This window comes from Parus major, chromosome Z, assembly GCF_001522545.3.
Source record: "Parus major isolate Abel chromosome Z, Parus_major1.1, whole genome shotgun sequence".
NCBI classification, from domain to species: Eukaryota; Metazoa; Chordata; class Aves; order Passeriformes; family Paridae; genus Parus; species Parus major.
In genome coordinates, this window is record NC_031799.1 from 26,750,147 (window position 1) to 26,774,936 (window position 24,790).

Sequence of the window (24,790 nt, forward strand, 5' to 3'; positions counted from 1 at the left end):
ATTCCTTCACTATTCTATTTTGTTTAGAGGCTAGGTCCAAAGCTGTTCAAGACTTTCTTTCCCCACACTTTATGCATTGGCATGGTATTCTTCAAATGTCATTCACACACTTTCTGACAGCCAAGCAAAGAGAATGGTAATATATTTGTCTTAAATGCAAACTACTTTATAAATAGTCAAGAAGGATCTCTGGAGTTTTTGCATTAATCTGTGCTAGATAAGCACATTTATTTCAAGGTTGTTGTTTTGTTTTATTCATAAGCCAGTATGTTTGGACTAGCTGTTTGAAAAACAGACATAAAATTTCTTTTTAAATAAGAATTACTGCTCCAGAAATAGCACTGATTCATGACTTTTTCAAAATGTTACAGAGATGAGTGCAAGTTACATTCATTGAGTGCATTATGCAGATTTTTGTGAGTATTTGTCTGCACTTGGAAAATTAGTCAGATTTTTCCAGATTTCAAAAGCTGATATTTGCCAAGAGATGGTAAATCAAGACTCTAATATTTTCTATACAAATTACAAATGACACCCCAGTCTCAAGCTAGATAGAAATCATTGACAGAATGACTGAGTATCACTTCTGCAGGTTTTCTGTGTTATTAACTCCAGTTAATTCAGAGGAGGAATATGTTAAATGGATTACTACTGCCTTTGACTTCAGTTCAAGTTTTAGTTTTAGAAGTGATAGCAAGTTTTATGACTATTTACCTATCTGTAACTGGTTACAGGTTACTGTTTGTACTGTGACAAGGCAAGTCTTCCTTAAGATGTGTGTGCAGATGCAGTGCCTTCTCAAAAGTACTTTGCAAAGTAAACTGCTATTGCATAGTCTTTTGTTTAGCTGGTGACCATTCGTTTGACAGGCACAACAATTTTAAGTAGATCCCTGGGTGCCATCAAAAACATTATATGTAGTGAGCATCTTTGCATCCTTGGAGAGGAAAAGTCTCTGTTCCTCCAAACATGACACCATTTTCCCTGATGGGTGCTCAGGTAGATCTCTGCAGCATTCCTGCCTCCTGCAGAGAAGCCTCCCATAAATGCTGTTCAAGACATTGTGGATAAGGGCTAATAGCAACGTATTCTGTGCAAAACTGACCATCAGGGAGACCATGTTGTAATCAGATCACAGGAGTAGATATGGACTTGTACACACAAGGCTATAGGCTGCAGGGAAAAGGTACTTACATTTTCTAAGGTTCTACATTTTTCAGCCTGCAAGGATAATCTTTTCTCTTACTTCTCAGGAAAAAAAGGAGAAATTATGCTCTTTGTTTGGGTTTCTTAAAAACTGCTGTTCCCACCATCATTTTGGTTTTCATTCTTATGTGTTTGACCCTGTCTGTTTGTAGTGTATTCTGTTCAACTGCGTCTTCTGTAACCGCTTATCATCCTCTCTTTAAGCTTTAACCTGAAAATAACAGGTTATCTTAAATATTTCTTGTATTCCTTATGAAGGTAATTGTCTTGTCCTCTGCTTTCTTTCCTTTAACCTCCCCAACCAGCTCACCTTCTCCCCAGCTTAATTATTCATGACCTTTCATAGTCTCAGCCCTACCAGCACTCATCCACCATTTTCTGCAGCTCATCTCAATCTCTGTGTCTCATTCAGATCACTGTTAGGTAACAGACTTCCCCCAGTGTCTTTGGTGCCGTTTGCCACTGAGTATCTTAAGTCTCTCACAATTAATGGTTGCAGAGTCAGGATGAGGACACATTAGAAGTTACAGCAGAGGAAAGTCAAAATGGAGACATAATTTAAGTGCCAGGGGGAGCTCAGGCTGAAGTGAAAAAGAAAAAAAAATTAAAAAATAAAAATAAAAATGGAAGCTGCAGCAAGTAGACTCTCTTTGTCTGTGCCTTTGTCTCTTCTGAAAGCAGCAAGGCAGCTACATCCCTGTAAGAGATACTTCTATATGGAATGGCAGTTTGGGATTCTGAGAGACAACATTCTTCTAACTTGAAAAGTGAATGCTATTAGAATTTCTATTTTCAATTACTGATTATGATTCTTGGTATAAAAATTTCTGCTGCTTGCTGAGAATTGCATTTTATGAACAAAAATAAATATTACTTCAAATTTGTTTCAAGGAAACCAATAGTAGCAAAGCATTTACATAAAAGTACTTTATTTTGAATAATGTTATGTTTATGTTGCTCCTAAAAAGGCGCAGATCTAACTTTTTCAAATAACTGAGTATGCTTTTAGCCTTAGACATAATTGAAATGCTTACTCTCATTAACATTTTTTAAGACAGAAAATGCCACCTATACCACTTTATTATTTTTTCCTTACATATTCTGAATTCAATTTGTTCTCATGCATGTCACAAACCTAGCAATTTATACAATGATCCGTTGCTGTGGTGCATGTATAAATTGCTAGATTTCTTTCTGGAGTTATTTACAAAATTTTATCAAGACATTGCATGCTATTATTTACATTCCACTAAATATGTCACATGTTCCCATTCAGAATGAAAATTTTAATGCCTGTTCCTTTTAAAAAGATATTTTTTCCAAGGAAACAAACATGTAGGTTTTGCTGATGATTTTTTCTGCTGTTGTGGATTTCTGTACTCTGACTAGTGGTCTCTTAATTGTCTATTTTTGGCAGAACAAATGGTACCATGATTTATTACTATCTTTATCAACTGCTCTGAAACCATAAAGCACTATTATAACACAGGAATGTGTGCATTAATATTTTGTGAGGACAGAATAAAAATTAGAAGGTCATGGGTGACAACAGTTTTTTGGGTTTATGTTTCCAGGCTATGTGATAATTTCTTTTAATGAAAAGCTGATGTTGCTATAATTGCAACTGTTGAACATAGGTAATATTCACAGACCTGTCAAACACATTTAATTTCAAACATACTTACAGCAGTCAGTTTACCTCTTAATGCCCATGAGCTCTGCATTCATGTACATTCAGGATTACTGTGCAGCGTTCAAAATTAATGCATAAGATGAAGGATGATTTTGTCCCTGAGACCTATACAAATACCCAGGCAAATACATCTGAGCTGTTAAAGTCAAGAGAGCAAGTTGATCTTCTTTGAGTCAACCCCCTTAATTTTAAAAGTTAATAGTATCAGAATATAGTATTTCAGCGTCTTTTACAACATTAAAAATGCCTAGACTACATGTATATTATTTAAACAGTCTGAAATACCTCACCACATTTTAATTGTAGACTTGAACTTACACAGTTTTCCCCAGAGCAGGTGTGGATTTTTCGAAAGGTCACTACTTGAAGTTTCTGCAGAAGGATGTGCATTTCAGATGTCCCTGACTGGAAAGCATGTTTAACTTTATTTCCAAAACATGTTCTGTAATAAGGGCAGACGAACTGAGAATAATGACTTTATTTTCTGATTTGTCTCTGGTTTGCATTATAAGGATTTGGCAGAAGATTGAAGTGTTTCAGTGTTATCTCAAATTTCCCTCTGCACATCAATTTAAATATCATGCATTAGTTTAGGCTTCTCATTTTTATCAGTTTAAAATTATTTCCAAGTCAATTCTTGTTCAGCTTAGGAAAGAAAGATAGCTCATATATGGTCTCACTCTCCTTTCCAAAAGGAAGTGTAGAACAGCATTAGTCTGCTTTTTATTAATGTGGTATTCTCTCTAAATTTTGCACTTAGGTGTCACTAAAGTCACCTTTAGTGTTTCATAACTATATGTGAGGACACAGCTGGGTACCTATTATCACTAGTAATTAGTAAAGAAAGACAATGAGATGGACCTATTTGCTTAACTAGTTGATTTTATTTTGCAGACTTGCAATCCATTCCAGTGTAATTCTGCCACTTATCTACTTTGTAATAGTAAGGAAAAATCCTTTTCGGTTTGCTATGGGGATGGCTCAGGCACTTCTGACAGCCCTCATGATCTCTTCCAGGTAAACAAAAGAAACAGCTTTTCTGTAAGGTACCTAGTAGTAATTGCATGGTCTGTGCTCTGATTTTATTGCTACTCTTTTAAAAGCTCTGGTATCAGCTGGACAGTTCTCAGTCCCCTGGAGGCTGAAATACTGTTTTCATCATTTCTGTCGTACCCAAAGGGTACTACAGAATGTGTTAGCCTTACCAGTCTGCCTCTCTCAGGAGGAGGCAGTTCTTTGCCATTCAGTTCATTAGCCACAGACTTGACAGCATTTAAGCTGTTGCACATTTTTTGTGACTGCATAAACCATGGCAGTCTACCAGGTAATTCTGAGAACACCTAACACTTAGCTATTTCTCCCAATAATTAGAAGGCATAACAAAAGTTGCTTTGCTTTTTCATGGTACAGCCTTCCTTCCTGCCTTAGGTCTCCATTTGAGTCATAAAGCAGATCATGCTCTGAGAAAAAGGAAACATAATGGAAATGGTGTGTTGTTGCCTGCACTTACTTTATGTGTTTCATTATGTGCCAGTTCAGCAACTTTGCCTGTCACCTTCCGCTGTGCAGAAGAAAAAAACTTGGTTGACAAAAGAATCACAAGGTTCGTTCTTCCAGTTGGAGCAACCATCAACATGGATGGCACAGCTCTCTATGAAGCAGTAGCAGCCATATTTATTGCACAGCTGAATGACTTAGAACTGGATATTGGCCAAATAATCACCATTAGGTAAGACTAAAGCCACCACATGCATTTTTTGGGAAGTGAGCTTTTTTGTGAATGGTGAATTAACTTTAGATACCCTATGGGAAAGTTTAAACTATCATTCACAGCACAGGAAATAACAAACATTCTCACTTGTTGATCCAAGGCCTAGCAAGTGGAACCCGATAAGGAGGTAGGATGGGCCAAGATATGCAGCTGGTATACAACACTGTTATGAAAATTGCCATTATTCTTCCCTGCAAACACTTGTAAACCTAACTCAGCCTCTACCTTTGGTCTGTCCAGTTTTCTTGCTAGACATGTGTTGCCTGTTATCCTGCAGTGTAACCATAAGAGTACATCAGAGCATGGCTTGTCCTATAAGCTTGACACCCAACTTCGAGTAAATACTATTCAAGAGGAAAACTGAAACATTTAGGCTTCTTTCTTGCAGTGAACTATTTGTGCCATAAAACAGATTTTCTGAAAGTAACATGTATTCTTTGTGCCTTTTCTGGGTTTCATTTGGGATTTAGTGTCACAGCTACAGCAGCCAGCATTGGGGCTGCAGGCGTGCCCCAAGCCGGACTTGTCACCATGGTGATTGTGCTGAGTGCCGTTGGCCTGCCTGCGGAGGATGTTACTCTGATCATTGCAGTTGACTGGCTTCTGTAAGTTAAGTCACCTCATATTTAATGATTTTTCCTTTTTCTTTATCATTTTTTTAATATTTGCATAAGTTGCCTGAAAAAGTGTGAGTCTGAGAAAGAAAGCAATAAAATCATTTAGGACTGTGGCAGAAAATGGACAAAGATTATTCTTATGGCCAGGCTTGTTCAGAGTTGAATGCAGTAATGGCTTTGATTGCGAGAGAAATCCTTCTGCATGGGATAGCAGTGAATAACCTCACATTCAGAGATGCTTTCTGCCTTGAAGTAGTGGTCACAGCACTAATAAATCATGAGCATCATCCTCAAGACAAATAAATTTGACAGTATCAAGAAATGTCTCTAGAGTGTCAGAGATCCCACCACATTATGCTAAAGGCATACATCATTCATAAAAATCAAATGTAGCCACAAGCTGCAAAGCACATAAATATCCATACACTGGCAGTGGAGCACAACATGAACAAAGCAAAACTGACCCTGGATTCCACATGCACACATACAGCAGGCTGTACACATCTCTGTGCTGCCAGCACTACTTTGCTAGGGCTGTTCTTCACTGAGAGCAGTGGCCCAGCCCTTGATCAAGAAGCAAACATGTAAATTTGGAAAGTGATCCTTATGCCTAATCCCATCCATATCAGAGCACTTCAAAACCTCTCAGTCCCTTCATCTGCTCTTTCACCCATTCATCATTCACCCTTCATCTGCCTATTCACCAGAAATCTTTTCTGTTCAAGTTACACCACTGTGTATCTCTGCTACTTTTGCAAAAGCCTAAAGAATCACAGAGTATATTCTGGAGGTCAGAAGGACATCAACACTCACTTTTGTACCATGATACATAGGGTAACAGGATTCACAAGTTAAGGAGTATAATTTTAGTTATTTTGCCTCCTAAACTGTGTGAGCTTTAGTGGTCAGCCCAAGGTATTTTTCATCTGAGTTTGCATGGATGACATTTCACTGATATCAATCCAGTGATCTTAATAATTTCCTAATATTTGCATGTCTTCTTCAGGTTTATTTACACTCAAGATAAATGCCTTCCTATTCCCCCTCCACCCTTTCCAGTCATTTTCTTGAAGGATTTCTGGCAGCAACCTATGTATATCACAGATATATTTAATTTATTTGATTGTATAACTCAATTTCACAAGTACAAGAAATGGCAGTCTCCAGAAAATCCAGAATGGATTGTTGATCCAAGAATTAATTCAATTTATGTATAAGCATAATTTCTCCAAAGGAACCAGTTCCATCCACAAGTACATTCTCCCAGTCAGCTGTCTGCAACCAGGTCTAATGGTTTTGTTTGTTGTGCTTTGCAATCATTTTGTTTTCTCCAGTTCTTCTATTCCTAGTGGGTATTTAATGTTTTTAAGGATAGTGCAGATCAGTACAAACCACTAGCTCAGAGTAGGTATATAAAGAGTCTAAGAACAGAACAAATGTATTTTGGTTCATTTTCCAAAGTATTTGCCCAGCCTCCTGCAAATTGCAGCATAGAGAGTTCCTGAGTTAGAGGTGATTTTTGTCTTCTTCCATGAACGCCTCATTGCTTTGGGAGCCATGTTTCCACAAGTCCTATGGAAATCAATCCCACATCCTAATGATGTGTTGTGTAGGGACATAATTGAATTTTGTTTGTTTTCACCTACACTCTAATAATTTCATTTGATGCCATATACTTGTCTTATGGGAGTGAGAGAGAAAGAGAATAATATCCTATTTCTCAGAGCAATCCTGACTTTATGGATCTGGTCTTTACTCCACTTTAAATGCCCATCGTTTTTGTGTGTTTTATGCACAGTATTAGTACATGGAAGGTACTTGTTCCACCAGGAAACATACAAATAATTCAAGATGTTTCTGGTTCTAACGGAGGCATTTTTCAGACTATGATGTGTTTTTCTGTATAAATTAAATTAAATATTAATTTAATATACAAGGGATCATTGCTAGTGCATTTTGCACCTCAGGAGATGGAATTCACATTTTGATGCTGTGTAGGTTATTAACAATTCCACCTTTTTAGTGCCTAAAATGTATACTTTTGCAAGCTATTTGCTAGTAATGGCTCATTAACAACCCGCTAGTTACTTCTGAACCTACCAAGGTTATATTACATAGGCTTGAGTAGTACTTCCACATGTTAACTGGCAAATAGAAAAATTAATAGAATAGTACTATTATAACATATGAGTTTCCAGTGCTGTTGATTTCCTCACTTGTCACACTGATCCTACTACTTGTCTCTTCCTTTCTCTACCGTATATTTTTTTTTGCACATGGAAAACTTTTTTAGCACTGGAATTCAGCAGCTATAGAAGTATTGTGAAATACTGTGACTATATCCACCTCAATGTCTCTGCATGGAAAGAGAAACTTGTTCTGCCACAGACCCTTTGTTGTGCTCTGTAGTTGAAAAGAAAAACAGGGAAGCGTGGCCTTCCACTATCCATACTGTAGTTCCATATCAGTTTTCAAACTTTGCTATGTTGCAAGGATTTGTTGTTCCTCTGCCAAGTGGCAGCATGTTTTTAAGGCCTGTATGTCACATTTTTGTCTGGATAAAAATCAGTAGTGCTGGAGTATCATATTCTGTTAAGTGACTTGTTTAGTACAAGTTCGTACTTCAGCCCTTTAACAAGGAGAAGCTAGCAGAAGACAGGCCTTTCCATTTTCCAAGTTTGGGCCAGAATACTGAAGATACTGGGCTAGGTGCTCTTCTGGCTGAAGACATGACTGTTAGAATGACAGAAGGTACAATGCAGACTCTGCTGCTGCACCCTACAGTCTATTATTGTGAAGGGAACCAGCTGTGTAGCAGACCTCAGGGGCCTGAGAGGTCATCCTTCCAACATTTTGTAAGGCCATGCCACAGCGGTGGAATTACTGCTCTAACAGACAAGTGACATGACTTGCAGTTTTGCATGTCCTGTACAAAGTCATTTCTCATGAAAATTACTCCAAGCATCTTCAAATATATGTGGGTAAAATTCTGTTTCTTGTTTTACAAGACTATTTTATTTTAATTGAAAAATTACCCAAATCTGCACTGGGAAGAAAACAGCACTGCATGAGCTAGAGTACCTTGTTTTTACTAAAAGGATTTTATAAACAACTGAATGATTTATCTGACAACATTTTTGTTCCATAGGGATCGATTCAGAACAATGGTGAATGTCTTGGGAGACGCCTTTGGTACAGGAGTAGTGGAGAAGCTCTCAAAAAAGGAGCTGGAGCAGATGGATGTCACCTCTGAGGTCAACATAGTCAATCCTTTTGCCTTGGAAACAGGAATACTTGATAATGATGAAACACAGGCCAAGAAATCTTACATCAATGGAGGCTTTGCAATAGATAAATCTGACACCATATCCTTCACACAGACATCCCAGTTCTAAAGCCAGTAGCTTTCAGATAAAACAGGAGCACTAGGGGACATGGCCATATGCAATATCTCAAAAAGCTTAAAGAAAATTGAGAATTAATTACATCTCACTTACATTTGATTTACCACACAGACTCTGATTCTCCTTACCAGTTTTTCCCCTTCTCATTATCTCCCTCAACAGTTTGAACTCACCATTGTTAGTCCTTACTGATAGGTTGAAGAAAAAGACCATTGTAAAATACTTCTCTTTTTTTTTTTTTTTTTCAAATATATAAAATTCCTGAGGCTGTGAAATGCCTCTCTGGAATCAGCATGCTCATAAATGGATTATTAGCTGTGACAGCCAAATGTGTTTTACTCAGGAGTAGCACAGAATTTCACACATTACCACATCACAAAGCACCTGTATGAAATTCTTGCCTTCTAAACAGGTTGCATGGTACTTGACAACTCCTGTAACTTGATCATTTGCCAAAATGCTAATTTCTGCAGCTGAGGGGATACTACTTGCGTGATTCAGGATAAAACAGACCAGAAGGGCCTTGTAATAAGTACATTTTACTGTGAATAGGGTTTAGTTTTTCTTCAATTGTGAAATAATTAGTCACTGAAAGATGTCCAGTATTTATGTAGCTAAGTTTCCCCTTACCTTTCGTGTGAATGCCAGCTGCCTTTCATGGCCTTCAGACATGAAATAAATTGCTCTGAGCTTGCTCTTCTGGCATTTGAAGAGCTTTTGTAAAATGATACTTTATCTATTTAGGTCAACTTTGATGGCCTCCTCATACATTTCCATCAGAAACAGAAATAAGTCAATTTTCTGTTTTCCACCTTTGATTTAAACAAAATATTAGTCAGCCCAAAAGTAAGCAGAGGTCATGAAGATAAAAGTGCAGAGTGCAAATTTTAAATGTTTCTTCCTTGCAATAAAAGCAGGTATATATATACATATATCAAGAATATAGGAATGAGACCTTTCTCATAGAAAGAAGCCACTCTCACAAAACTTCTTACACAGACTGGTTGTTTTTTGGCTCCTTGGTTTAGTTTGTCAGTTGAACATGCAAGTTTATAGCTGCAACACCACTACAGTGCCAACCTGTCAGCTAAACTGTATCTTATGAACCATTTCTGGACCTAGAAAATCATGTCCTCAGGTGGCTTGCTGTAAGATAAGAAGCACCAAGAACTTCCTCATTAAAAATCTCCATTTTCTATTACATTTTATACAAGATTTCCATGGTGCAAAAATCACTCTCTCAAGGGAGGAGTTGCTGTAACAATTTTCTGTTCTGTCTTGCACATTGAAGTAGTTAGCCATTTTATATATAAATTAAACTGAAATTCGTATACAGTTATTTCTTTGTGAATAAGCTTGTGGCAAGCATAAAATCACATTCATATGCTAACAAAAAAACCCTCCGAGTTCCTGCAGTGCTATATACTCGATTCAGTCCTATACACTTTTGTATTTAAACAGACCAGAAGTGTGCCAAAGAGAACTGATGAAGAAGAAAATATTTACTGTAGATTTTGATAAATTGCACCTTAAATTAATGAGACATAAGACTGTATTAAAATTTAACATCATAAACTATATGAAAACATTAATCTAAGTATTGGTAAATTTATACAATATAAAGAAAATGTACAGATTGGGTAAATCAATCTTTTACCTTTGCAGAAACAGTATGAGACAGTCTTAATTTGTGCAGCTTTGCTTATGGGAGGAAAAAGCCTACCAGTTTCCATGACTAGCCTATAATCTATGCCTTGTCTTTAACTCGCTTTTTAAGTCACCCTTTTATGATCACATTATGTAGTCACCCTGTTAATGATGTATGGTGAACGGTGTTCCTAATGTGTTATAAATAAAAAAATAATTTCTCTCATCACTCTTGTTTTAGCCTACTATCATCTCCTTAAGTGTTTCTTTTAGCTATAACAAGAAAACCAGACCCCATTGAATTCAGGATTTATGTTATTGTCTGTAGTGATTTAGCTGTAGTTTTGGCAAGAATTATGCTCTTCCTCCAATAAAATAGATGCTTAAGAGCAGAGTGCTGAGATTGCAAGAAACCCCTCTAACTACAAATTATCTGGATTCAGAGTATGCTATTATTGAACACACGCTTTGTGGGGTATTGTTTACCTATAACATTTCTCTGTATCAAATTCAACTGAGCAGGTGTTGATGGTATTGTTTTGCCATCTACTCACAACCAAGAGTCCAAACCATATGCTGAAGATCCTCTTAAGTCAAAGGATGCTTTTCTTGACACAGTATTGCAAGTATGCAGCTTGTATGTATGTGGAAACACTCTGCTTGAGCAATGTCTCCTCTTTTCCGTAGTCTCCCAGTCTGGAAGATTTGGAAAGTGGTGGAGAATCCCTGTTAGAAAGGCATGTGCAGATTCTGGCCCTTTCCACCATGTTTTATGTTCTTGTAGGGCTCTACAAGAGCCTATTCAAACTCTGCAGTTTGAATAGTGTTTGTGACTTTAATTTAACTTAATCTGGAGGACCAGGTTACCCATACACTCATCCCTGCTGAAATACTCAGGGACTTTTAGTTGACTCTTTATCTGAACAAAGAGAGCACTTGCACATAAACATACACAGGTCTGTCAACAGGCACAGGTCAGCTATATCAGCTCCACAAGATCTAAAATTGCATAAAAAGCATCATGACACATGCAAGTCACTTGTTCTTTAACATTCCCTGATATGAACAGAAACTGACTAGTGGTGCATAAGCAGGGAGGAGGCAGCCAGTGGACTTCTATGCTGGGACGTCATGGGATCTGTGCCCTCATCCTGCCACTACTACACAAATCCCTTCTTCATCACTTCCCCCTCACTGGGTCAAAGTCCTCAGGGTGCCTAGTTATCCATGTGACTTGTTCCAGACCCATGGGGACCCTTAGCCCCATCTGAGGGTGCTGCTCCTAGATGGAGACCTCCAGTGGAGATGGGCACTTCCTGGGGACAAGGACCTCTGGGCACTGGAAGAGAATCCTGTGAGGTCAGGGACCTTCATACTCTCAGGAGACGTATCATTGAAAATCATGGATGGGTGACATCCGTGCACTGAGGTGGTCTGTTCCCAGCTCCATGACCATGACTCCCCCCAAAGGGACCTGCTGTATTAGGGTCAGGGCCAGGGTGTTAGAATCAGGTTTCTCACCAGAGGAGAGGTGATTTATTTAAAATTTGAGCTGTAAATCCTGATTACGTCAAAGCAGATCTTAAACGCAGCTGCCTTCCCATCGCATGTCACCAGTGGCACATGACAGCAGCTGCCTTCCCATCGCATGTCACCAGTGGCACAGGGACTAGTGGGAGCTCTGTGACTGAATGTATTGGAAGCACTAGGGTGGGGGAGCTGGGCTGGCTGTGCATGGTAGGGCATGCTTGCTGGCAGCCTGGGAGGGCATTCTCATTGCATTTTGTCAGTGGGCACTGGTAGCACTGAGATGGGCTATACTGGGAGTCCTAGTGTAGGAGTACTGGCAGCACTAGGATGAGCATACTGTGACCACTGGGCCATACTGGGATGGGAGGCACGGGGGGCAATAGGAGCAGTGTGCTTAGGGGAGTGCTTCAGGGCCTGGGTGTGCTAAGGCAGGCATTTTGGGGGGAGTATTTGGGGTCCATGGTGGATGTTTGGTGGGCCATGGACTGGTTTTGGGAACTAATTTGGGGGCTTATGGGTCATGGGGCAAAGGCTGCCCCACAGAGTGGCTGACCCCCTCTATATCTGAGCAGTGGAGGTGAAGGAGATTTGGGAGTTCAAGGTGCTACTGGAGTGGGAGTCCCCTCAGAATGACAGCAACTCCAAGGGCACCCACTATACCATGCAGAAGGTGATTGGGAAGCCCCCATCCACTGCACCCCAACTGCCTCCTCTCAGAACCCCCCAGTGATAACTGGGTCCTCTCCTGGTTATGAGGAAACAGCCTGGATGCCAGTGTTCCACTTCTGGCCTTGGGAGGAACCCCAGACACATAGGTCTTCTCCTGGCTGTGGGGGCCCACCCAGACATTTGCATCGCATCATGGTCCTGGGGGGAGGGGGGCTGCATCTGGGCCCCTCCAGAGGCCTTCTGGGTATCTGTGTCCCCTCAGGGAGGGCACATTAAAATCTGGATCTTTTTGGAGAGCTTCCCAGATGTATGTACCCTCCTGGTTGTGGTGGGCACCCTGGGGGTTTTGTGTTTTGGGGTGCCACCTGTCCTCTGTCTCTGAGAGCCCAAAGGGGGAGCAGGTGTGGACAACACCAGCTCTCTTTGCTGCCCCCATATCCAGCTGCCTGCATCTTTCCAGGATTTTAAGACTGTCCAGGGGGTCCCTAACTCAGGACATACATCCATGTGTGTGGGTGTCCAGGCCTGCCACCAAAGCCACTTGAGTTCCAGCATGACCCCTGCTCAGCCCCATGGCCCAAAGCACCATGGCAGCTGTATCACTGCCCTCAGCTGTGCTGTACCGGGGCAGCCCAAGGGGGGCGACACTTGAGGGGACAGAGGGGGTTGGGGTACCCCAAATGCTGTCCCCCCCAATGCAGCATGGAAAATGTGGATGAAGATCAAGGGGAGCAAGGGAATTTTGGGGTTCCTAACCACGTGTTCCCCCAATCCAAGGTGGGTGGCGGAGGAACATGGGGTAGGACCCCTTCAGCCAGGGGTCCCTGGCCCACCACAGCAGCAAACATGGGACTCGATGATGTGTAAGAAGTCCCTTCCAAAGCCGTCCCTTCCACGATTCCGCGACAACCGGCTGCCAGGGCCAGGTGTTACCTGGCAACCAGAGCCACCACAAACACAGGCACGTGCGGCCGGGGCTCCGGAAGGCAGAGGAAGAGGAGGAAGGAGGCTGCTGGCTGCCCACATTCCTAGCTGCAGCTTCCTCCCGAGCACAGAACAGCCGCTGTGTTTTCGGGCAGGGCAGCAGCCATGGCTTCGGTCAGCCTCTTACAGCTGCTGGATGACGCTATCGGGACGCCCGAGGTCAATGTCAACTTAGAGGCGCTCCGCAAATTGCTGAAGGTCATACTGGGACACCTGAGCCTGCTGGGCCTGCAGGACGTGATCCCCCAGGAGGGGGCCCAGGAGGCCGCGCCCGTCCCGGGCCAGAGCCCCGGCGCACAGGAGGGCACAGGGCGGCCGTCCCAGCAGCCGCCCTGGAGCGGCCCTCCTGGCACCTCCGCGGCTGCCGACATGGGACAGATGGAGAAGGCTGAAGCCGAAGTGAGTAGCATCTCCAAGGTAGAGGCTTTTCCCAGCCCCCAAGACGCCCCTTCCCCTGGGGTCTATGCCCTTATACCAAGGTTTGGTTGAAACCCAAGCTCGGAGCAGCATGTTGACTTACATAGTAGGAAAGGGAGGGAGATTTGGAGAGAAAATCTGGGGCTGAAACACTTCTCTGGATGCTTCCCATGTTGGGTCTTTTCCTGCTGATCCAGAGTGTGCCATTGGCTCCCCAGGACAGGGGTGGGAGTCTCTGGGGAGCTGCTTGCTTGGGGCTCACCCCCACTACCTGTCTCTCCCAGGAGCCCCACACGGAGACAGCTAAGTCCAACATGAAAGAGGAAATCCAGAGAATCAAGGAGGCACTTGACCAGGTGAGCTGCCACCATCAGCATGTTACAGGTCTGAGACAGCAGCCAGTGACCTCTGTGGACCAGAGGTTCTGCTGCATCCGGCCGTGCCAGATGAATGGAGAGTGCCACCCACAGTGTCCAGCCATCTGGCTGTGCCCCATGGACGTGGTGCAGCAAAGATCCTCCAGGTCCCCAGGGAGCCTGCCCTTAGGTGCATTCCCCCCCCACCCCCCTCTCCTAGACCACAGATCTCTGCAAGGATCTCCATAAGGAGATCAATGAGATGAAGGCCACACAGTCACGCATGGGAGAAAGCATCCGGATGATCCAGGAGGCACTTGGCCAGGTGAGTGGCCTTTGAGAGGCAACTGGGCCCTTCCTGCCCCTCAAGACCTTGCCCTGCTGCCCCTGCCCTGTTACCGTGGGTGTCACCCAGTGTGAAGGGCACTCAGAGGGAAGAGTGGGAAGGGTGTCCTGTGAGGGAAGCATGGGAGCTCAGCCTTGCCCACTCAGAGGCCCCTACCTCTGACTGAAGATCAGTCTGGTAGTAGAGAGGTCACTCCCTGCCTCAGCCAAACTGAGGCAGTTTGAGCTAAACAGCCCTGAAAAAAGGGAACATGGGTGCTGAGAAGGAAAGAAGATAAAGATTTACCAGTGTTTGGCAGCCACAGCCCATCCAGGGTCTCTGGCTCGGGCCCAAGCTCAGTTGTGGATGCTCCCAGGTCCTGACTGCAGTCCCTCTTCTCATCCCACTCCAGGATGCTGCCAGCCTCCTCCACGACCAGCCTGCTCCTGCCAAGCCCCACACTTCGGACATGGGCAAGCTGGGTACCCAGAGCACCACCCCTGGGATGCAGACAGGGATCCCCAGTGCCCAAAGTGGCACCACTGGGACCCAGCCTTGTTCCCAAGCAGGTCATCCAGCTATGGAGAGCATCACTAGAGACCTCTCTGAGCTCCAGCACCAGATGTCCTCCCTGCAGCACCTGGCCAAAGACCTGCAGGATGAGAAGGAGAAGGTAAGCCCATAGCAATCCCATAGCAAGGATGCCAGGAGGAGTTGGCAAGGAGGAGGCAGGCAGAGGAGAGCATGGAGTCCATGCCCTGACTCTGCCACTTCCACTCCCCCCAGGTCAAACAGCTGGAGGCTGCTTTTGGAAAGCTGAGTGTGACTGTAGCCAAGTGCGAGGTGGATGGCACCAGCCAGATCCCCGTACAGCTGGAGTAAGAGGATGGGGAGATGATTTTGTATCCTACGGGGTTGAAGGGAAGCTGGGAGGTGTGGGGGTTGGAAATCCAGGAGCATTGGATTTGGGGAGCAAAGCTCACTTCCCGAGTGGCCTTGTGGAGGCTCATCCTGCCTGTACCCTCATCTTGTTGGCTAGGTCTGCACTGCAGGAGATTAAGCAGGAACAGAAGGAGCTGAAAGAGGAGCAGAAGATTGCCAAGGCCACACTGAAGCAGCTGGTCACAGTTGACCAGCTTCAGGAGCGGGTGAGGTTTGGAAGCAGCACTCCAGCTGCTGTCCTGAATGGCAGGCTGCTCCTTGTGGGGTTCCTGGCCACATTCCCTGCCTGATCTGGTCACCAGGTTCTTCTGACTGCATCCATTCTATCTCAAAATCAATTCCTTCCTCACTTTCTGCAGCTGAAACAGCTGAGGGCCATGATGGGGAGTGCAGGGAAGCAGCTGGGAGAGTCACAGGCAGTGTGCCCTGAACACAGCGTGGAGACCAAGCTTGTGAGGAAGCTCCTACACCGCTGTGAAAGGCTTCAGGAGCAGGTGGACTCCATGGTGCCACAGCAGGTGCTGAGGTCACTGCCACAGAATACCCAGGTGGGCAGCTGGCAACATGGGGGGCTTGGGACACTGTGTCAGGACCTTCTGTCTGGTTGTGCTCACTGTAACGTACAGCTGCCCCTTGCTTGCCCCGATTTGGTTTGGATGGGTTGGCAGTATAGCAGGAAATTAAAGCCTTGGTACGAATGTCTGGCTAGCACTGAGGGCTCATGGCTGATGGCCAAGTAACCCAGATCTGTCCCTGAGGGCAGCCAGACACCCCTTGCATGACACCATCTTGTCACCTCTCCCTGGGGCAGGATGACGAACTGCTAAAGAGCATCCAGGCCACCGTTGTGCGGGTGGAAGGGGACTGCGAGCAGCTCAGCTATGTCACGGGAAGCCTCCGGGATGACCATCGCCAGCATCAGAAAGATATTGAGGTTGGTGGCTGAACCCCCACAGGGTCAGAGTATCCGCCGTGCACACTGGGGCTGGAGACTGCCAGAGGTCTGATCCCCTGCCCACCTGCTCATAGCCCACTGTAGGTTCATAGGCCGTTTCCCGAAGAGCAGGGAACAATGGCTGGCTGGAGCACAGCTCTGACCCTGCTGTGGTGTCATGAGATGCTTTCTGTATTGGAAGGCTCTGTTCCGGTCCCTGGAGGGTCTCGAGAAGAAAGCAGACAAGGAGGACCTGATGCTGCTGGTATGGTCTTGAGAGGTCCATCTTCAGGCCAAGGAATCTTGGGGATCTTGGGCAGGGTGACAAATGCCCTTTGGGTGCTTAGTGACAAAACTGGCCTGAATGTGGAAGGGGGAGGGTGTGAGTACTTCAAGACTGGCTGCAGATCCCTTGCCAGATCCGTCTGTCTCCCTCTTTAAATCCCTTTGACCCCATTGGGGTGATGGGGTTAGCAGGCCACACAGCCCTGACAAGGGCACGATGGCCCTGTAGGAACATTTCTACCGCTGTCCCAAACACATGCTGGCCCTGCCTCTCGTACCTCTGCCTTGTCCCCACTGCTCTCCTGCCTTTTGTCCTGCTAGAAAGTGGACAAAGCTGCCCTGGGCAGCAAAGTCAGTTGCGCCCATTTTGATGCAAGCATGGAGCATCTGGAGGAGAGGATGCGAGAGCTGCTGAGACGGGTGTTAGGCCAGGAGCAGCGCTGGCAGGAGGCCCAGCAGCGGTTCAGTGATGCCCTGGACTCCAAGGTGAGGTGTGCCTTATCCTCACGGTATGAAACTGGCTCCTTGTGGGCTTTGCAGCCTGAAGCAGCATCTCTCTGAGGTTTCCCCCTCTGCTGGCTTTTCCCTGGGGATTACCATGTTCCATTCTGGAGCAGGTGATTGAGGGTGTGCATCTGTCCACAGCTGGATCGCCTGGAGCTGGGACCTTTCCAGAAGCAGCTGGAGGAAAACTGGGCAAGGATCATCAAGGATCTCAAGGACGAGTTGTCAGTAGAGATTGACGACGCTGCTGGAATTAAGCAGTGAGTGCAATGGGATGGTATTGTCTTTGGCAACAGCACTGTCCTCATTCCTTCCTGGATGGTACCCTGCCATTGGAGCAATGTAGCCAACAAACTGCAGGGATGCTGACAAAGCAGCTACACCTTCTTCACCCATCAGTACTAGGTTCCTCACACTAAAGGAGGCACAAGAATGGGCAGCCATCCAGAACTGGAATGTGGGTGCAGAGGTTCAAGGATGGAAGACATAGGGTCATTCCCCTGGTAACTGGGCTGCAACACATGGTTCCACAGGCCTCAGTCATGACCTGTCCTCCTTAGCAAGGCACGGGGGAGTTGTGAGCACAGACAAGGCAATGACACCAGGGGAAGGACTGTTTTGGATGTGTGGGTGCCTGCACCTTTCCCCTCAAATCCCTGACTGCTCTGAGCAGCCATGGGCCACAGACACAATTCAGCAGTGCCAGTGCTGCCAAGGCAAGCTCATCTCCTTGTCCCCTTGGATGGGAGGAAAACCAGGCTCAACATGCCACAGTTCCCTCTGCAAACATTGAGGCTCCTTGCAGCAGCGACATGCCTGACATCTGCTGCTGCCTGTGAGCTGCTGGCTGTGTGCACTAGAGCCCCATCAGGAGCTCACCCTGCCCTTTCTCCCTCAGGCAGCTGCTGGTCCCGTACAAGTGCCTGTCCTGCGACCGGCAGCTCAACGTGCAGGTGCCTGGCCTGTGAGTAGCACCTGGCACCGGTATATCAGGGGGCTATGTGGGTGGGGTGAGGTGAGGGGGATGGGTGCTAGTGGTGCCCTGCTGTCTCAGGCACAGGGGTCAGAGTGTTTGTCTGGAGGGTCTGACTCTGCTGACCCCTCTCTGAAGCCATATCTTTCAGATGTGGAGTGGGAATCCCTCCAGGAACACCTCCCTGAGGGCAGCAAGCAGAGGGATGCTGTGGGTTTTGGTGTTCTGCCCCAAGATGGGGTGGTTTGTTTGTACCTTGTCACCCACCCACGGCTCCTGCCTCTCCCAGGCACATTGACACACTGCCACTCTTCCCATCGATGCCCAGCAGCCATGCTGTACGTTCCTCTACCATCACCACAGAGGAGCAAGCACAACAACATGGTCACAGGTAGGGGACATGGGGACCCATCACTGGCCGCTGGGATGCTGGATAGTCCTGCCTTGGCAAAGGAGATCTCTTCTCTGAATGTGAAAAGAGTGGGTCAGGGGGCCTGGGTAGGGCAGGGGGGCAGAGGAGGCCAGCTGTACTTGCCCCAGGTCTCTAGGCTTTTAAAGCCCCTACTGCACTGCTCCATCAAGCCCTGGTCTCAGCAGCACTGAAGTCATACATTGTCAGCTGTATCTGGTCTCAGCCAGACCTTAGGATTGGTGGGGATTCAGCAGAGTGGGACAGGCATGGGTTTCCTGCAGCAGTTGTAGGGGAGTCAGCAGGGACATGTGTCAGTAGGGAGCACCCTCTGCCCCACTCCCTGGCACACCAGGATGAAGCCCAGATCACTACGGTTCTGGACAATGAGCATCTCCATGCCCCATCCCTCAGGAAGCTGGTCACTAGCAAGTTCCACAAGTCACAGAGCTGCAGGGGTCATGACACATCCAGTGCACCAGTCAAGGTCCTACACCTCTCCAAAAAGGTAGGGATGGTCAAGGGAATAACATCAGGGAGGAACGAGGCTGGGAGAGAGATGCTGAGCATCTGGAGAGACCCGTGCCTCAGTTTCCTCAATGAGAGATGGGTGGGGAGGGTTGCTTGGGGATGCTGAATTTGGCCCCACATTGCAGCCAGCCATTTTCTCCTTCCTAGCCTGGCCTGACTGAGCTGCTGGGCACAGATGACCACATGGATTTGGGCCAGGAGCACAAGCCTGAGGTGGCAAAGAGGGCCAAGGATTAGCTGGGTATGGTCTGTCAGGACACCCATGGTGGGGGGAGGGAGCACCAGCTGTTTTCTGGTGATGGGTGAGCAGGGCTCTGCAGGCACACCTGGGCAGATGCAGGGAAGGTCTGGGGTCTGGGGTCTGGGATCTGGGGCAGGTGAGGAGGGGTGGAAGCAGGATAGAACGGGGTGACTGGTGGATGGGACAACTGGTCCTTGGGTGTGTTCAAGATGGAGTGGAGCGTGGAGATGGCCAAGGCCAATGTAGGAAAACAGCCCATATATTGGAGGGAAGGGGCCAGTACCCAGTCCCTGAGAGTCTCTGGCCATGCAGTTGCCCCTGGGTTTCAGAGTGCTTATCTCTGTCCTTCACCCCCAGGCCCCACCACCTTAGCAGAGCACCAGCCAGTCTCAGACCTCAACCACTGATCTTGGGCACTGCAGCATTTGTTGCAAATCCAGTCCCCCTGGATGGAACCAGTAGCCAAGCAGCTGTCTGGGACTGGATGCTCAGAGCCCAGGAAGAAAAGACTGGGACAGCTGCCCAAAGGGCAGCTTTTCTTTTCAAGTTAATAAAAAAATTAACCTGCTGTGTTTGGGATATTTCAAGCAAAACTGATTTCAAAACTAATCCCCTGCTTCAGAGATGCCACCCTAGAGCTGGACAAGTGCCACAGGGAAGAGTGAAGTCTTGGTGGGGAGAGGTACAGGAGAGATTGGGGTGAGCCCCCACGCTGGTCATGTGGGGGGGTCCCAGAGCCAAGTGAAGGGGGCAGAGTTGACCCTAACCCATGTGGAGGTGCAAGAGGTGATGGTACTACCCTGGGTAGTCCCCACCCATGCTGCTGGCACCCCTGAACTGAACTGCTCTTTGGCAAGGCTGCAGCAGCACCATGCATCTTCGGGGAGCTCGAGGTGAGCCAGAGCAGCATTGCTCCCTCTCCCACATCAGGCTCAGGGCGGGGTTTAATATCATTTAAAAGCATCATCATCAGGCCCTGGGAACATAGCAAACCTATGGGAGCCTTGCAGGGGATGCTCAGCTCCCTTTGGAATGTGCAGCAGTGATGCCACTGTCACTGCTGTCCTCACCTTCCATCCACCATTGTCCCTGGTGTCCATTAGGTGACAGTGGTGTCCTATAGGTACCTATAAGTGACAGTGACCATGCAGCAAGTGCAGTTCCAACACCACCTGTCTCTCCAAAGGTTGAGGCCCTCAAGGTACCCAGTGACATCACCCTCACCTGCTTCACATTCCCCAGCACTGTAGGGAAGCACCAACCTCACCCTGGGGTGCTGGTCCCAGGTGGGACCCTCCAGGGAGATAGGGACTGCCAGAGGTGGGGACATTAAAGGTGATCCGTGGGGACAGGGATGTTAAGGGCATTGGGGATTTTAGAAGGTTGGGGACAACCATAGGGGTTTGGAGACCGCTTGTGGGGACAGGGACCTCTGGGGCTGTTTTCAGAGTCTGGGAAATACCAGGTGTCAGGGTACATGCAGGTCAGGGGTGGGCGTTTGGGTGCACAGGATCCTGACGGTCCCACCAAGCCCATGGTGCTCAGCACCCAGCAGGCTCAGCTATGGACACCCACAGGGGACAGGGGCCATGCCTCTCTCCTCACAGCCCTGCATGCTAATGACCACCCTACCTAGTGAGCACTGGGTGATGGTGGATGGATGAGGGGTCTTCTGGAACCAAAAGGTGCCCCGCAGTGCATCTTTTTCCAAGTGGTGCTAGTCAGGTGTCCCTGGGCTTTGATCCAGGCAGTCACCACTGCAGGTACCATCCACCCCAACACACCATCGGGATGGCATGCTGGGGGCCATGAAGAGGGGTACTGGGGAGCTGAAGGTGCTGGAGAAGGTTGGAGACATCTCACCCTGGCTGCAGGGGGTCAGGATGTTGAGGAGTGAAGATAGCTTGGGATTTGAAGTGCCTGAGAGCCCATGGCTGGATGTCTGGTGCCAGGTGCTGGGGCTGGTTCCAAGACCATTTGGCAGGTCCAGTATCTGCTTTTGGAGGACACTGGATATTTACTCCAGAACTCCAGACTCCTCGTCACTGCTGGGACATTTGCAGGCAGCAGAATTTCTAGCACCGCTCTGGTTCTTTGTCTGGCTCCTCCTGTGTCAGATGCAGCTGGTTTTGCAGCAGTGTTGTTATTCCCCAATTTCATTTAAACCCGTTGACTCCAGAACTCCTCAGAAAACTTCATTAACAACATTTACTGAATTTTTATCAACCAAAATGTTAGTCATCAAAACCTCTTCAAAATTTAACATGAGCCCCGAGGAGCCAGGGGCTCTGCATGGGATGACATCTCCTCCTCATGTTGTGCTGGCTACAGGGCACCTCCAGGAGGGAGGACAGACCTGCTGGAACTCATCCACTAGCTCTGTGTGAAGGCTAGTGCAGCATCTGTAAGCATGGGAACGTGGGGGCAGGCTCCCTGGCCTTTGCTGGCAAGATCATAGATCCCTAAGAGGGTTGCATTGGTGGATGTGAGGCTGGTTGGAAACCTGTGGCCAGAGAGCTACAGAGGTGGGAGGCTACAGCAGAAGCTGGAGAGGAGATGTGGGAGCAGGATAAGATCTGGTCCTGTGGCCCGCATGGGATCCATGATTTACCTGCTAGGTGAGGAGTGAGCTGGAACACCTCCTTGTGTCCTGTGAGCCAGAGTGCTCCTTGCTGACCTCCCAGGACACTGCATTTATAGCTTTAATCAGGTCTTTACAGTGGGCTTGGACCTGCTTAAAACTGTCAGTGTCCTCTTGCTTCTTGGCACCATTATTTTATGGCCAGTCACATCAATAACTGCTGGTCAAACAAAAGTGCAAGTATAAAGAAGCTCATTCTTCCCCTGGGCTGACTGTTGAGGATAGAGACACAAGGGTGGTGAACCCTGGCCCTGACCCAGCAAACGTGCTGAGGGTCATGGAACTGGGGATGGGCGCACCTCAAGATGGGTATGTCACTCACCCCTGACCTGCAACACTGCATGTCATCTGTATGCCTTAGAGGTCCCTGACCTCCCTGGGTCCCCAGCCAGCCCCAGAGGTCCCTTTCCCCCTAAGTCCTCAAACCCCCATCCTAGATGTCTTTGTTTTCATAGAGCAATTTCTCTCTGAATACCCTTACCTCTAGCTGTCCCCATCCCCTGGAGTGTCCCACCTGCAGCAGCACTGCAGTGTGGCTCAAAAACACCTTGTTTAATACACCAGTGCCAGCTTATGAGTGACACAATAAATTGCTGAACTTAACCAGTTTATTTAAAGACAAAGTTCAGTTCATAGTGAGTTTTCATGCAGAGGATTCAGGTGAGCAGCCAAGTACAGCTGGCTCACCATAGCTCCAGGGGGGAATTCCTCCATGTGGGAAATTCAGGTCTAAAGCACGGGTCTATACAGAGTTATTCTATTTCAGAGGATAAAAGGCAAAAACTAAAAATTATACAAAATTCAGATCTCTTTTGCTCAACTCAGCTATTGCTCTATTCATGCCGCTAAGGCCCTGAAATGCACTACAGTGCTTCATCCTATGTTAAAAAAGGCCCTTTGAGGTTAAATAAACCCTCAGATGCAGATTTTTGGGGAGGATTTTGGGCAATGAAGGGCTTGGCAGGAGAAACATCCTGCTTGGCTTCATTTTTGGGGAGAAAAAGCCTCTTCTCAGAGCAGGAGAAATTATAAAATGGAAAAAATTAAATGAAATTGTGAAATTTTATCCAAATAAACTGGGTAAGAAGAGATGCACAGGCCCCTGGAGGGGGCAACTGGGCAAACTGATGACACCTGAAAACCTTTACCCCCCCCCCCTTCCCCCTAGTTGGAATATGGATTAATTCTGGTAGGATTTAGGGATATTTTTGGAGCTGTTTCTTCCCCACATCCACTGCTAGTGCTGAAAACAACAAATCTTATTCTCACCTAAAAGGGGATAGCCTTCTCTAAAAAAATGGTAGTTCATCAGCACTTTCTCCTCAGGGCAGCAGTGCAGAGGCCACCATTTCTTTAATAAGGTCCTCCCTAATCTGGGGATTTCTTCCCTGTGGGCACTGTTTTCAGGTGAAAAATCCCCATTTCCCACTGTGATAGCTGCTCCCCTAGGGAGAAGGCCCAAAATGGAGCAAACATACCCAAAACCAGAGGAATAAAAACACACACCCCACCCTGGTTTGTACTGCAGCTGTATTTTCTGTCTTCTGGATGTAACACACTGCTGATTTTAAAAAGTACCTTTTAAGCTCCATCTTTATAAGCACCCACCAACATCAACAAATTATTACTGCACTGTTGTAAACCCATCCCCAAAATCCACCTCTTTTCACTTGCAGTGGACCTCAATGAGGAACAGGAGAAGTTTAATAACCCCACCATCGTGGAGGGCCTGCAGTCCCGACTCAGGCTTGCCCCTCCATGCCTGCTGCTCTTCCCTTGGATGCACAGTTCCCACTCAGTCTGATCCTGAGGTGTTACTGGAAGAGGAAAAGCATGGGGGGAGAAGCAGGAGGCAGTGGCTAAAACTACCCCCTGGGAATGCTCATCCTCAAGCCACAAACCCCCACAAAATGCACCCTGGGCTCCAACTTTGTGGAAAAATCTTTGACTCTTGTGGAAAAAAAAAACTCTTTCAGCTACTCCACACAGCCTCTTTCATGGGGTGGTATGAGGTGTCCCTGTCACTCAGGAAGGTTTTGAGGTCCACAGGTAGGAGGGCTGCATCTGTTGGCTCTGCTCAAGGAGTGGGAGCTGTGCATCCTCCACACCCAACCATCTGCTCTCCCAGCTGCTGATAGAATGCTGTTGAGCTGCCCTTGAGCAGAAAGAGGCTGATTTACTCCCCACCCCAATGCTGGAGAGCCAGCTGTGGGGCTACTGAGTTACACAAAAAGGAAGGCTTTTTTGATGTTTATTTTTTGTATGGACTTTCAAATTAAATATTCATAAAGTTTTTCAGACGAAAAGTGGATGGAGTATTGGAAACTCATGTGTTGGAGCTGCAAAAAAATGTTTTCTTTACACATCACTGGGCCTTGTCTTTCAAGGAAAGACCAACCTTATCATGAGCCAAACAAGGAAACAATTAATTGTACAACTGAGTAGGGCTGTAATGTGTGTTTAGCTGTGCCCCTGTTTTGTCAGGTCCCTTGTTTAAAATTAGGGTCCCAAAGACAAAAGTTGTTGCCTTTTCTGGTAGTTTCTCCTCTTCCTCAGACCAATGTGAAGAGTGCATGTGGATGGGGAGGAAAGTCTGGCAGCAAAGGAGTGACTGGGTCTGCAAGAGGCAGAGACCTGCCTACTCCTGCCTGTGCTTGCTGATAAGAGCACTCTATTATATGGTCAAACCCTAGTAACAATTTTCTGCTGCT

General features: G+C 46.5%; 2 protein-coding genes across 2 annotated transcripts in view; both read left to right on the plus strand.

Annotated features, from left to right (window-relative positions):
• The window catches only part of SLC1A1 (solute carrier family 1 member 1), a 33,337-nt gene extending 22,770 nt beyond the window's left edge, over positions 1 to 10,567 (plus strand). The window contains exons 8-11 of the mRNA XM_033520639.1: positions 3,794 to 3,916; positions 4,434 to 4,628; positions 5,141 to 5,275; positions 8,436 to 10,567. Coding sequence (XP_033376530.1) covers positions 3,794 to 3,916; positions 4,434 to 4,628; positions 5,141 to 5,275; positions 8,436 to 8,682 — 700 coding nt within the window. The 3' untranslated portion in view covers positions 8,683 to 10,567. The remainder of the gene's footprint in view (positions 1 to 3,793; positions 3,917 to 4,433; positions 4,629 to 5,140; positions 5,276 to 8,435) is intronic.
• A 2,949-nt stretch (positions 10,568 to 13,516) lies between these two features.
• Positions 13,517 to 20,134, plus strand: LOC107215825 (glutamine-rich protein 2-like). The gene is made up of 16 exons (XM_015652186.3): positions 13,517 to 13,920; positions 14,223 to 14,294; positions 14,515 to 14,619; positions 15,032 to 15,292; positions 15,406 to 15,497; positions 15,659 to 15,767; positions 15,921 to 16,109; positions 16,373 to 16,495; positions 16,698 to 16,760; positions 17,102 to 17,266; positions 17,426 to 17,544; positions 18,183 to 18,248; positions 18,547 to 18,648; positions 19,081 to 19,174; positions 19,345 to 19,438; positions 19,796 to 20,134. The coding sequence occupies exons 1-15, from the start codon at positions 13,627 to 13,629 to the stop codon at positions 19,432 to 19,434; spliced, it is 1,944 nt and encodes a 647-aa protein (XP_015507672.1). The 5' UTR covers positions 13,517 to 13,626; the 3' UTR covers positions 19,435 to 19,438; positions 19,796 to 20,134.
• The last annotated feature ends 4,656 nt before the right edge of the window (positions 20,135 to 24,790 follow it).